This window comes from Pleurotus ostreatus, assembly GCF_014466165.1.
Source record: "Pleurotus ostreatus strain PC9 chromosome Unknown scaffold_2, whole genome shotgun sequence".
NCBI classification, from domain to species: Eukaryota; Fungi; Basidiomycota; class Agaricomycetes; order Agaricales; family Pleurotaceae; genus Pleurotus; species Pleurotus ostreatus.
The window spans coordinates 3,742,912-3,753,262 of NW_023503157.1; the positions used below are offsets into that span (position 1 = coordinate 3,742,912).

A 10,351-nucleotide genomic window follows, 5' to 3' on the forward strand; every position below is an offset into this window, starting at 1 on the left:
TACTCGCCTACGAGATATCCATGCCTGTGACACGAATATTAGCATCTCGCTCATTCTCATTCGCCTTATACATCATATCGTCTGGAGACTCGTGCCCCACATAGCTCCCTACAGTGGGGTTCCACACATATTCGTGATTCAGTACGCGGGATAGCACTTGGTAGCCTTGTACGTCGGCGAACGGTACGCCGCTCCTTGGGTCGAGGTATTTAGCCGTCCGTCCGGTGATAGGGCATTTGTGTTTCTGTTTTCCTGTGATAGCCGGTCGTTGAAGACGAGAGCTACGGCAGAGCTAAAGACTCACCTAAAGGCCTATTCCTCCCAGAATACACTTTGAGGTCTTGCCAGCGTACATGATCCCCAAACATGGCTTCCATAGTATCTGCCCACCCAGGCTTGGCGGCACTGTTTCCTTGAGCTATCTCGTGGACGACGTAGCACTTTGTCACTTTCTCGACCTGTTCTACAGTCTGCGTAGTTTTCTCTGGTGCTGGCGGAGTAGGAGGTTGATATGAATACCAGGACGTAGACCCTGGGTAAGGCATGGTGGGAAATGAAGTAGCGTAATTCTGGGTTGACTGTGCCGTTGCTTGGCCATATGATACGTTCGCTGTGTAGGGGTATTGGCCGTAGGGAAACGTACTGGTGGGCTGGGGAGGCTGAGGCTGTCCAGCCGTCAAGGAAGGGTTGGAGTACGGAGCTGACGAGTAGCCGAGTCTCGACGTGGATGTGGATGGTGTCATTGACTGGACAGTCACCAAGACCTTCTCTTCTTCGACACGACTCGTCCATCGGAGTAAAGGTCCAGAAACAGCCGTTCTGACAACTCGAGCCCGCTTCCTCTTCTCATCCTCCAATTGAAGATAATTTCGATGCTCAATTATATTCCCCTCCTCGTTATCCAGGGCTCGTGCAATCAGCTCATCCTGTGTGTAGGATTTAGCTTCGACTTTGCTCTTCCTCGGCGCTGAGGCCTATGTGTATTAATTATTGTAAGTCAACTTGAGGTGAACGAACTTGAACACACTACGCACCCGTTTCTCCTCCTCAAGCTTGAGCCTCGAGACCGTAGCAGACGTATTCAATATCGTGTGTCGACGTTTACTCTTTCGCTCCCCTGCTATGGAAGATGCTGGGATTTCCTCTCCCTGGAGCAATTCGCCTGTCTCCGCATCTACCACGACCCCCAAAGAGACCCGTCTCAGTTTCGGCTTCGGTTTTAGCTTCTTGGATGTAGTAGCCTTGGTTGACTTGTCAGGTTCAAATGTCGCCTTCTGTCTTTCGTGCGCCGCCGCCGTGGCTTTCTCCAAACGAGATTTGACGAGCTTATGATATCATTTAATATAAGACGAATGGAGTAGGAGGGGGAGCCCACCTTCCTGGCTCTCTTTTCCTCCTCTTCTACAAGTTGTTCGCCTGCTTCGACTCCAGTCTGAGGTGCTTCCTCGTCTGTACTGTCGAAATCAGACTCGAATATATCCTCTTCGTCTGTGAAGAAATCGACCAAGGTTCAGACCACTGACGAGTGAGGCGAAAGAGTGTCTACTAACCCTTCTCTACATGAAAATCCCGGTCGTCATCTTGGTCCTTCGAGAAATCATCAATGCCCATTTCTGCTAATGCCATCTCCATTCTTTATCCACGCCTCGTTGTTATTTCGAGCTCTAGCAACAGTAATTATGATCGCATACCTGTTGCCTGCGGTCGACCGCTTGGAGCGACGCGTCGCGAGGAACTCTGTGGGCCCTTCATCGGCCATGGGAGGTATAGATTGAGTTGTATGGAACTTGTTCGGAGTCAAATGCGCCCCTAAGCACAAGCACAACAGTCGTCAACAACCAAACGCTGAATCTCTCAGTAGTGGGCATCCGAGTCTCCGACATTACCATGGCGCGTAAACCCAAGACAATACCCGGTCCTTCACGGCTCTCTAAAATACTCGCCAACCTCAATGCTTCGCCACGGCTAGAGTTGTCCAACCTACAAAGCATCAAGCTCACCTTAGCCTCAAAAAACGATCACTTCGGCGCGCGGTACGTTGTAGCATTCGTTCACTTCCAGTCACCCCAGCTCATCATGCTCTACACTAGTCATTTTCTGAAGGAAGAGCTCCCTCGTATTCGATGGGCGAACCCGACACTGGACATTGAAGTCGAAAAGGTTCCAAAGACTATCAAAGAAGCATGGAAACCTGAGCTCGAATTGCGCTTCAGTACGTTCTTCACCATTTACATATGTGCGAATACCCTGACCAACTCTACCTGTGGTAGCCAATGGACAGGCACAGACCCTTGACCTGCATGGCAAGTGGTCAACAACGATTGTCCGAGAGTTAATGGATACTGCTGGGGCGAGGTCATGGTTCGCGTGGAAGGAAGAGAGTGCGGCCACTGACTCTCCGCTTCTACGCGGAGAAGAGCGTGCACCCGAACCGGTGGAGGCTTCACCGAAACCTCTGCCTTCGCTAGCCGCATTCAGAGCGCGACAAGGACAGGATACATCCACGAAGGTCGAGGGTTCCGCACCAGCAACTCCCCAAGACCCACCACCAGCTACTGAATCTATATCTGCGAATGCTTAGCTTAGTCTTCATAACTCTACTGATATCCGCGCAACGCCAGAACCCACGCAACCGACCATGTCAAACGCAGAAGACTGTATTGAGTGATACAGGTAGGTACGCACAGTCGATGACATGCACTACTGCGTGAATAAATTCGAAAAGAAGATCAAAAACCCTATCCCTACTATCAGTCCAGCAATATCGTCCAAAAACAAAGATGCCATCTGCATGTACTTCATGCCGTTGACTACTACAGACGTAATGGTAGGAGGAAGATGAGGGAGCGCCAACGATAATAGCATTGGCGGCTGCACGGCATCCTATGAGAGCGAAAGGATTGTCAAGCTGAGAAGTCGACAGCAGTGGGCGTTACTCACGAAACCTGACAATATCCTCATCGAATGAAGCACTATCTGAATCGTGGTGAAGGCCCAGAAAAATGGCTACATAGACGTTAAGTTGAAACAGTTATAATAATAATGCAAAGCCGGAACACATACCACCAAGGTGATCCCCCAAGCGCCCGCAACACTGGGGGCGTGGATAAGCTCTGACCACCTGCTCTGTAGGCTAACAGCCTGCGTCAAGTGTGCCCTCTCCTGGAAGAGCTCGGGTTCCTTGTAGAGGACAAAGTAACCGAGAAGCAGCCACATTGCACCCAAGTGAACGAACGGCATAACTTTTTGCAAGCGCGAGGGGGGAGCATTTACCGCGGGTGCCTTTCCGGTGGCTTGAGCCTGTGGATGCGATTGCTGTTGCAGAGACGCCATCATGGTAGCGAAAGGGTCGTCTGGCGGTGTAGGCGGAATGTCTCCTTGAATCGGGGGTACCATCCCTGGGAATTGACCGGGCCCAGGCATCCCACCCATGAGGGCTTGCAGAAGCTGAGCCTGCTGCTCCTGTGACCATACGGAAGGATCGACGTTCGGCGCAACGAACGCGTCGGCAGGAAGGTGCGGAGAAGGGGATGTGCGAGCTGGAGGTGTAGGCATGATACTCTCATCTCCAACGAAAGCCCTGGAATTTGATGCAGGTGCATCTGCCTCTCATCAGTCAACGGCGAGGCTTGGACTGGAGAGAACGACGAACCGGTGTTCAGGTAACTTGACCCGTCTTCTCCTCTGGCAGAGGTAGTGAGCTTCGCCAAGCGGTCACCTCCTCTGCTGAGAATGGCCTTCCGTCGCGCTTCTGCTCGGGCTGCTGCAGACATGTTTTTTGGTGTGGAACGACGTGGATTGATCAACGTGGATGCGACTTGGACATGGTGGCTGTGCATAGTATTGATTCTTACAGCTTTTGCCAAATAGACACTGCATGCACGTAAATGGAACTGTCGCTCAAATTCTTGACCGTCACCTTCACTGCACCATGTCGAGGCAGGATAAAGCAACAACCGAGCGATTCACCAAGACCTTGAGAGAGCTCGTCAAGCAGCCCGAAAATAAAGTATGTGCCGACTGCAAGCGAAATGGTGCGTACACACCGCCTCCAACGACCCTCGTGTTGTTTTCTCAGCTGGTCGCGTTTAGATCCCCGTTGGGCCTCCTGGAATCTGTGAGGACATGCGGCAGAAGCATACTATGGCATCTTACTCAACAAACGTTGATCAGTGGCGTCTTCCTCTGTATCCGATGCTCAGGAATTCATCGCGGAATGGGCACCCATATCAGCAAAGTCAAGTCCGTCGATTTGGATGTATGGACGCCTGAACAGATGGAGGTTTGCTTTCTCCACTACTCACTGACAATCAACGCACTGAACTGTGTTACTCAGTCGATTCAGAAATGGGGCAATCACCGTGCTAACTTATACTGGGAAGCACACCTTAAGGCTGGACACATACCACCTGATCAGTATGTTGAACATACCCATTTCTGCGCCTTACCCTTACCTGTGTTTGACCTCACCTCTTAGCAAGATGGAGTCGTTCATTAGATCGAAGTATGAATCAAGGAGGTGGGCCATGGAAGGTCCGCCACCACGAGATCCCTCGACTCTAGACGGCGGTGCTCCAGCCCCCGCCGCTGCGCCACCACCTACCTTCCCCATACGGACTGCCAGCCCCAGCCATCGTACTTCAGCCAGTATCACTAATCGCCATGCCGTCGCTACCAACCCAACCATCACCCCGCGGCAGCCTGGAGGTCATCAACTATTGTCTGCGAGCCATATGAATCAGCCGGCCCGTTCCATAGCTCCCCCGCAAACGCATCCTGTTACACCTTCTGCACCCGCTCAGCCAGCCCCACCACCACAGCCCCAGAATGACCTCTTTACATTGGATTTCCACGCACCTTCCCCCACGGCTACCTCGTCAGGCCAGTCCGCGCAGCCTAAGAAAGACGTAAAATCCGATATCCTGTCGTTATTTTCTAGCCCCGCAGCGCCTGCCGCTACTCCTGCATTTAATCCACAAGCTACGTCGTCGTTCACTCCGTCACCTTGGGGGACTCCTCAACAGCAACAACAGCCAGTCGCACAACAACCAGGTTTCGTACAAACCACAAGCATGATGGGGTCGAACGGGGCCGGAATGTGGGGCGTGAACTCTGGATGGGCTGCCCCAGCTGCCCCATCTCAGAACAATCTCTGGGGAAATCCTGGCCCGGCACCCGCGCAAACAGGGTTCGCTGTGAATCCCCTCGCCAATACCAACAATGTCTGGGCTGGTTCTGCCGCTCCAAACCCCGGTGGAGATTTATTCAGTACCCCCTTCGCGTCGACCACGACGAATACCCAAAAGAAGGATGATGTATTTGGCGATCTCTGGGGTGGGTTCAAGTAACCTAGATTATCCTATGCATTAGAAGACCCTTCAAGCTGTGGTAGCCTCTATATTTCCCATCCAGTTTATAGAAATACATTTTAAGCGAAACTACTTTACTCCTTAAGCGATCCCGAGGTCCTGCATCGTATACATCAGTGATGTTGCCCCCATTGTGCGTTCTGAAACTGACCTTTTCAATCAGCTTCCTTGCAATCGGATGGAAGGCCGTCTTCGAGCCATCAAACGTTTTCACTGCAAGTTTCTTGTCCACTTTGGCCACAGCCTTGAACACGGGTCGGCAGAACTTCATGCGGCCTTTGATAACACCGGTACCGTCGTCCCCCACGACCCACTTCGCAGCCTCAGGAGCAAAGTGAGTCGCCGCAGAAGATTCGCCATCGCCATCAGACAGCACAACCTCGTAAAAGCGCAGTCGAATCTCCGCGTTGGTAGTTTCCGATAAGTCGTACAACACCGCAAGATGTTTCAGATGCGAGGCCGGTAGGGGAGGATATGACTGCAGCCGCTCCAGGAACACAACTTGACGTAATGACGAAGCGGCATTCATCAGTCAGTGTCAACGTCAATCGGTTGCACTCAAAAGACAAAGACTGACTTTTCTGATTCGAGTCGAAGTCTTTCAGGTCCGAGGCCTTGAAGTCGAGTTGGGCTATATCGGATGTTTCGCGGGCTTTGTCCCATCTTTCCGCAAGTACGTATGCCTTGTCCGCCAATGACATATCATATTGCATGTCGACCGGGAGTGTGGTACCTTCGCCGTGTAACCAAGCCTAGTATAATCTCGATCGATGAATGTTGGACAAATAATTAAGGCACAGTACCTCCCAGTCCACGCTCTCCAGAGCCTTGATCTTGTCCGGTCCGCCGTGCTTCTCGTAGTACCCGAAGAGGTGTGCCTTCCATTGTTCCGTCGTGATGCTTTTACCGAGAAACGTGCTAACATAATCCTTGACGTAGGGCAGGAATACATCTAAGCCTCCGACGGTACGTTCTGTAGAGCGACATTAGAGCAACAGAAGGGGTAGGACGATGCTCATACCAAGATGAAGTATCAGGTTGGCTCCTTTCTCGTAGGGGATGCTACTGTATGCATCATCGGGGTCCTCGCCACGTTCAAAGTCAATCATCAGCCGCTGGTATTTCGGGCGATCTTGATATCCTTTCAGAGCATCGGTCAATGCCTTTGAGCCGATCAAGAAGGAAAACCCTCGGTGGGCAGGGGAGTGCAACTTTTCCTGCAGCACGCGCTCAATGTACGTTGTCCATCCTTCATTCAGCCAGAAGTGGGAGGCATGTGCGTGCCTAATGGATGCCCCCGTGGAATCAGAAGTAGCATGAACAATGTAATAAACTTGAGACCCACGTTACTCCGTTCCCGAACCATGAGTGTGTGAGTTCATGAACAACAACGTCCACAAGGGTTCGATCGCCAGTAAGCAAAGCTAATAGCGGGATTAGCGACTATGTCAAAAAAAGACAGGTGTACTTACTAGGCGTTAGGAAGGTCAGGCAAGCATTTTCCTAGAAAAAGTGAGCTATGCGTACAACGCAAAATACACAGAACGGTGACACACCATGCCTCCATAGGGGAATGATGGCGGTAAGACAAGGAGGTCATAAACGCCGAACCTGTATGGCGTGACGATGGCTTCTTCCGCCGCTAGGAAACTGATTGAATGGTACGTCAGGCGATTGTCTCGGCTATGTATCGAATACTTCACTCGTTGGTATCAGCGCTGAATTCCCAATACGCAGCATCGATCATCGCAGGCTCTGCCCAGATACCGCTCTTCCACGTCTTGCCATCAGGCGGAGGGAAAGGCTTGTATCTTACATCCCCGCAAGCGATGGCAATTAGGTAGGAAGGTATGGGAACGGGCTAGAAAACAAAGCAAGGGGATCACTGTGAGTATTCAGGGTTCGAGACTGAGATGACTGCACGACTTGCTTGTTCGTATGTGTATGTGACAACATCTTTCCCTATTTCCTTGCCATCGTGAGCCGGTCCATCAGAAGGAGGAGATTGACGGATGGCCGAAAGGAGGACGGGGAGGACGCAAGATACACTGGCCGAATACGTCTACGTCCAATTCATTTTGATGCCGTTAGTCCAACGTCAGCCCCACAATCAACCTAAACTTTGCTTCTCACGATTTTTACGGATGGTGTATCTACGCTGCTTGATCAGCTGCTATAGATACAATCCAATTGTTATAGCCCACCTTGTATTGGTGCTAGAGCGCGGGCGTATATGGGTTGGCACTGGCTGAACAAATAAGGGAACGTCTTCCCTTGAGTTTGCCTGAGTGCAATCGTTGTAAATTCTTTCTTCGGCCACCCTGATCAAGCCAGACATACTCTTTGTCTAACCACTGCAGAGCAGTACAGGCCTCTGTCGTGGCATACGATACTTTGACTTTCACCGTCGCGCCAACCCTTAATCCTGCGGGCAGTGGGACGTGGAGGGCAGATCCCATAACCACATGCCTTGCTTTCAATTCGTACTGTCAAGTATCAACATGTCAACTAAGGTCCTGCGCCTTGAATCGGGGCTATTGGAGAACGTACGGCGGAATCATTCCCATCAACCTGAACTCCATGAAGATCAAGGTCTGCAGTGTCGAAGCTGCGTCGTTGCGCGAGTATTCAATCAAAGGAAAGAATAGGAACAAGGCGGAAACTACCCACCTCACTTCCTTTACGCCACTCTCCTTGATCTCTACAGTATGCGTCGCTGATCCGGAGATGATCTGTTTCCGGAAGTCTACCGTCCAATCGAAGGCGACATGAGTAGTTGCGGCCTGAAGATAATTGGTCTGTGTTGTTGGATCCGACATGCTTGATCGCCTGTAGATGATGCTGATGAAAGTGTTCCGTCGATAAGCAAGGAAGTACTCAATGAATCTCAGCGGCAATCATGTGATAACATTTAAAGACCACGAGGCTAGGTGATACAAAACGGGTAACGAGAAAGGGAACGAATGCCGGAAGTCCGTTGTTATCTTTGTGATGATGAAACACTAAACATATAGGTAATGGGGGCCCAAGAAACCGAGAGGACAAAAATACAGTCAAAGACATCCCACCACTTAGAACAAAAGGTATTAGACAATCAGGTGCATATGTTGGCGATTAAATATGGGAAGGAGTGTAGGAGAGTCCATAAACGATAGTCTGGCAGGCATCGACGGCGACATTATAGAACGTTAAGAAGTGGCGTATACACAGTTGTTATTTCGATCAAGGCTGGACCGCAAACTGATATGAGGTATGATAAGAATCAGAAACGATGATTTAGGCAGAAGCTCCTAACCTTGGTACGTTTGCCCGAGACATAAATCTCGGAGGACTTGCGCTTGATGCGGACGGTAGAGACCATCATGTTCTCCTGGGCATAGAAAGGTAAGCGACGAAGCTAGTAGAAGGCAACTGAAAAACGTACCGGCGTCACCGGGCCAATTGATTCATCAGAAGTGCTAGAGTAGACCGAGTTAGCGTCATCCTCCTCCTCAGTCGAAGCCTGAACGTCCATGGGGACGTCAGCCTCTCTCCGGCTGCGAATTTTTTCCAAAATGACCGAGTGATTGGGACCAGTGACAGGGGAAGGTGACCACCTCGAAGAGGTAGCCAGCACAGCTCCCCTACCGTTGCGCCTGTCCGAATTGTGAGCGGGGATGACAATCGTAGGGAGACGTCGATCGCCATTCGCCTCGAGCCCAGCGAACTTGGAGACGGGCAAAGGAGTAGATGAGAGTACGGGGAGGGGGACTTGAGACACATATTTCTGGTCCAATTGGAGTGCCGCCTTGATGTTGAGCTTGAGACCAAGGTCACGGGCACGAAGACGAGCGTGTTGAGTTGGGGTCATGGTCTGACGCATGTTATACGCGATTTGCTGGTAGCGGTAGTTTGCTTGTCGCAAAATGGTGATGAGGTTAGCCAAATGGCGGTCCTCGAGAGTGGAAGCGGAAGCGGTGCGGGATGAAGACATGATCGAAGTCGAAAGGCGTTAGAATGTGGGGATGAAAGGACGATTGACTTTGGTCTCTTTATAGAGATAGTTGTGATCTAGTCGTCTTCGCCTTTCTGTCGTATATCGTCTATAAATGGAATACGCGCTGCGTAGATCCAAAGAATAAAGGAAGGAAGTGAAAGGTACGAAGGGAAGAAAGGAAGAAAGCAGAGTGGAGAAGCATGATTGCCTAGCGTCTCGATCTAAATAGCACCCTGCGCCCACAATGGTCCTCAGTTGGAAAGTCACTCGAATACAAAAGAATAAGAGAAAGCTCTAACCTCGCAAGGCCCATGCTGGGAACTTGTTGTCATACAGGGAAGCCCTGAAGGTCCCTGACAAGAGCCAATTTAGTTTGACCCGAGGGCCGACGGAGGGCGTCTAGTTTGAACGGAACCGTGGCTTGACTACCGTCGAGAACAAAAGAACAAGGATAACGTCGGTGGAGTCGGATGGCGCATGTTTCCCGTTGAATTGAATTACGCAAGTGAAAGAAGTGAAAGGGACTCTCAGGCTTCCTCGTACGCGATGGATCCTGAAATCTATCGAGGGCAACGTAGTTAGTAGCCCACCGTGGCGTCGGTCAAAGGTCTGGAGATATTTCCTTTTCCGGAACTAGGTCTTTTGTTTTCTAGCAGGAAGAAGCCGACCGACTCCAAACGATCAAGCGCCCGGCCGCCTTGCCAAGAACGGGTTGACTAGAACTTTCACTGAGCTCAACTTTGAAGAATACCAAAGAAGATGCTGGCTCACAAGATTGGTTCGTTAGTTTCTCTTCTCTCAAAGGCGACGGACGTGGAGAATGAGCTTACGATCCAGGCTCCTTGCTCTTCTGCCCCACTTGTGGGACGCTGCTCGACTCACCAAAGGACAACGAAAATCATGTCACATGCGAGCAATGCACTCATGAAGAACCCTCAAGTTGTGGGTCCACATTTGTCTGATAGACGCTTGCTTCCGCTGATTTTAGGCCCGTCCTTATGCCCAA

At 51.0% G+C, this 10,351-nt stretch overlaps 7 protein-coding genes across 7 annotated transcripts; 3 read left to right on the forward strand and 4 right to left on the reverse strand.

The window, feature by feature from the left end:
* Positions 1–7: 7 nt before the first annotated feature.
* PC9H_004203 (uncharacterized protein) lies at positions 8–1,759 on the reverse strand (the record flags this gene model as incomplete). The annotated part of the gene is made up of 6 exons (XM_036773790.1): positions 8–252; positions 305–974; positions 1,035–1,325; positions 1,376–1,488; positions 1,551–1,633; positions 1,692–1,759. The coding sequence occupies 6 exons, from the start codon at positions 1,757–1,759 to the stop codon at positions 8–10; spliced, it is 1,470 nt and encodes a 489-aa protein (XP_036635263.1).
* A 128-nt stretch (positions 1,760–1,887) lies between these two features.
* On the forward strand, positions 1,888–2,581 carry PC9H_004204 (uncharacterized protein; the record flags this gene model as incomplete). The annotated part of the gene is made up of 3 exons (XM_036773791.1): positions 1,888–2,033; positions 2,091–2,212; positions 2,271–2,581. 3 exons carry the CDS (start codon positions 1,888–1,890, stop codon positions 2,579–2,581), a joined length of 579 nt encoding a protein of 192 aa, XP_036635264.1.
* Positions 2,582–2,700: 119 nt separating this feature from the next.
* Positions 2,701–3,773, reverse strand: PC9H_004205 (uncharacterized protein; the record flags this gene model as incomplete). The annotated part of the gene is made up of 4 exons (XM_036773792.1): positions 2,701–2,883; positions 2,941–3,006; positions 3,064–3,602; positions 3,653–3,773. 4 exons carry the CDS (start codon positions 3,771–3,773, stop codon positions 2,701–2,703), a joined length of 909 nt encoding a protein of 302 aa, XP_036635265.1.
* A 158-nt stretch (positions 3,774–3,931) lies between these two features.
* On the forward strand, positions 3,932–4,477 carry PC9H_004206 (uncharacterized protein; the record flags this gene model as incomplete). The annotated part of the gene is made up of 4 exons (XM_036773793.1): positions 3,932–4,034; positions 4,093–4,117; positions 4,174–4,282; positions 4,337–4,477. 4 exons carry the CDS (start codon positions 3,932–3,934, stop codon positions 4,475–4,477), a joined length of 378 nt encoding a protein of 125 aa, XP_036635266.1.
* A 49-nt stretch (positions 4,478–4,526) lies between these two features.
* On the forward strand, positions 4,527–5,348 carry PC9H_004207 (uncharacterized protein; the record flags this gene model as incomplete). Its single annotated transcript, XM_036773794.1, has 1 exon — positions 4,527–5,348. One exon carries the CDS (start codon positions 4,527–4,529, stop codon positions 5,346–5,348), a length of 822 nt encoding a protein of 273 aa, XP_036635267.1.
* Positions 5,349–5,450: 102 nt separating this feature from the next.
* Positions 5,451–8,188, reverse strand: PC9H_004208 (uncharacterized protein; the record flags this gene model as incomplete). Its single annotated transcript, XM_036773795.1, has 15 exons — positions 5,451–5,468; positions 5,521–5,870; positions 5,947–6,121; positions 6,173–6,342; positions 6,391–6,653; positions 6,715–6,793; positions 6,842–6,872; positions 6,926–7,019; positions 7,073–7,230; positions 7,288–7,431; positions 7,503–7,522; positions 7,574–7,653; positions 7,710–7,855; positions 7,920–7,977; positions 8,040–8,188. 15 exons carry the CDS (start codon positions 8,186–8,188, stop codon positions 5,451–5,453), a joined length of 1,935 nt encoding a protein of 644 aa, XP_036635268.1.
* Positions 8,189–8,591: 403 nt separating this feature from the next.
* Positions 8,592–9,342, reverse strand: PC9H_004209 (uncharacterized protein; the record flags this gene model as incomplete). The annotated part of the gene is made up of 3 exons (XM_036773796.1): positions 8,592–8,609; positions 8,665–8,739; positions 8,794–9,342. The coding sequence occupies 3 exons, from the start codon at positions 9,340–9,342 to the stop codon at positions 8,592–8,594; spliced, it is 642 nt and encodes a 213-aa protein (XP_036635269.1).
* Between the last annotated feature and the right edge of the window lie 1,009 nt (positions 9,343–10,351).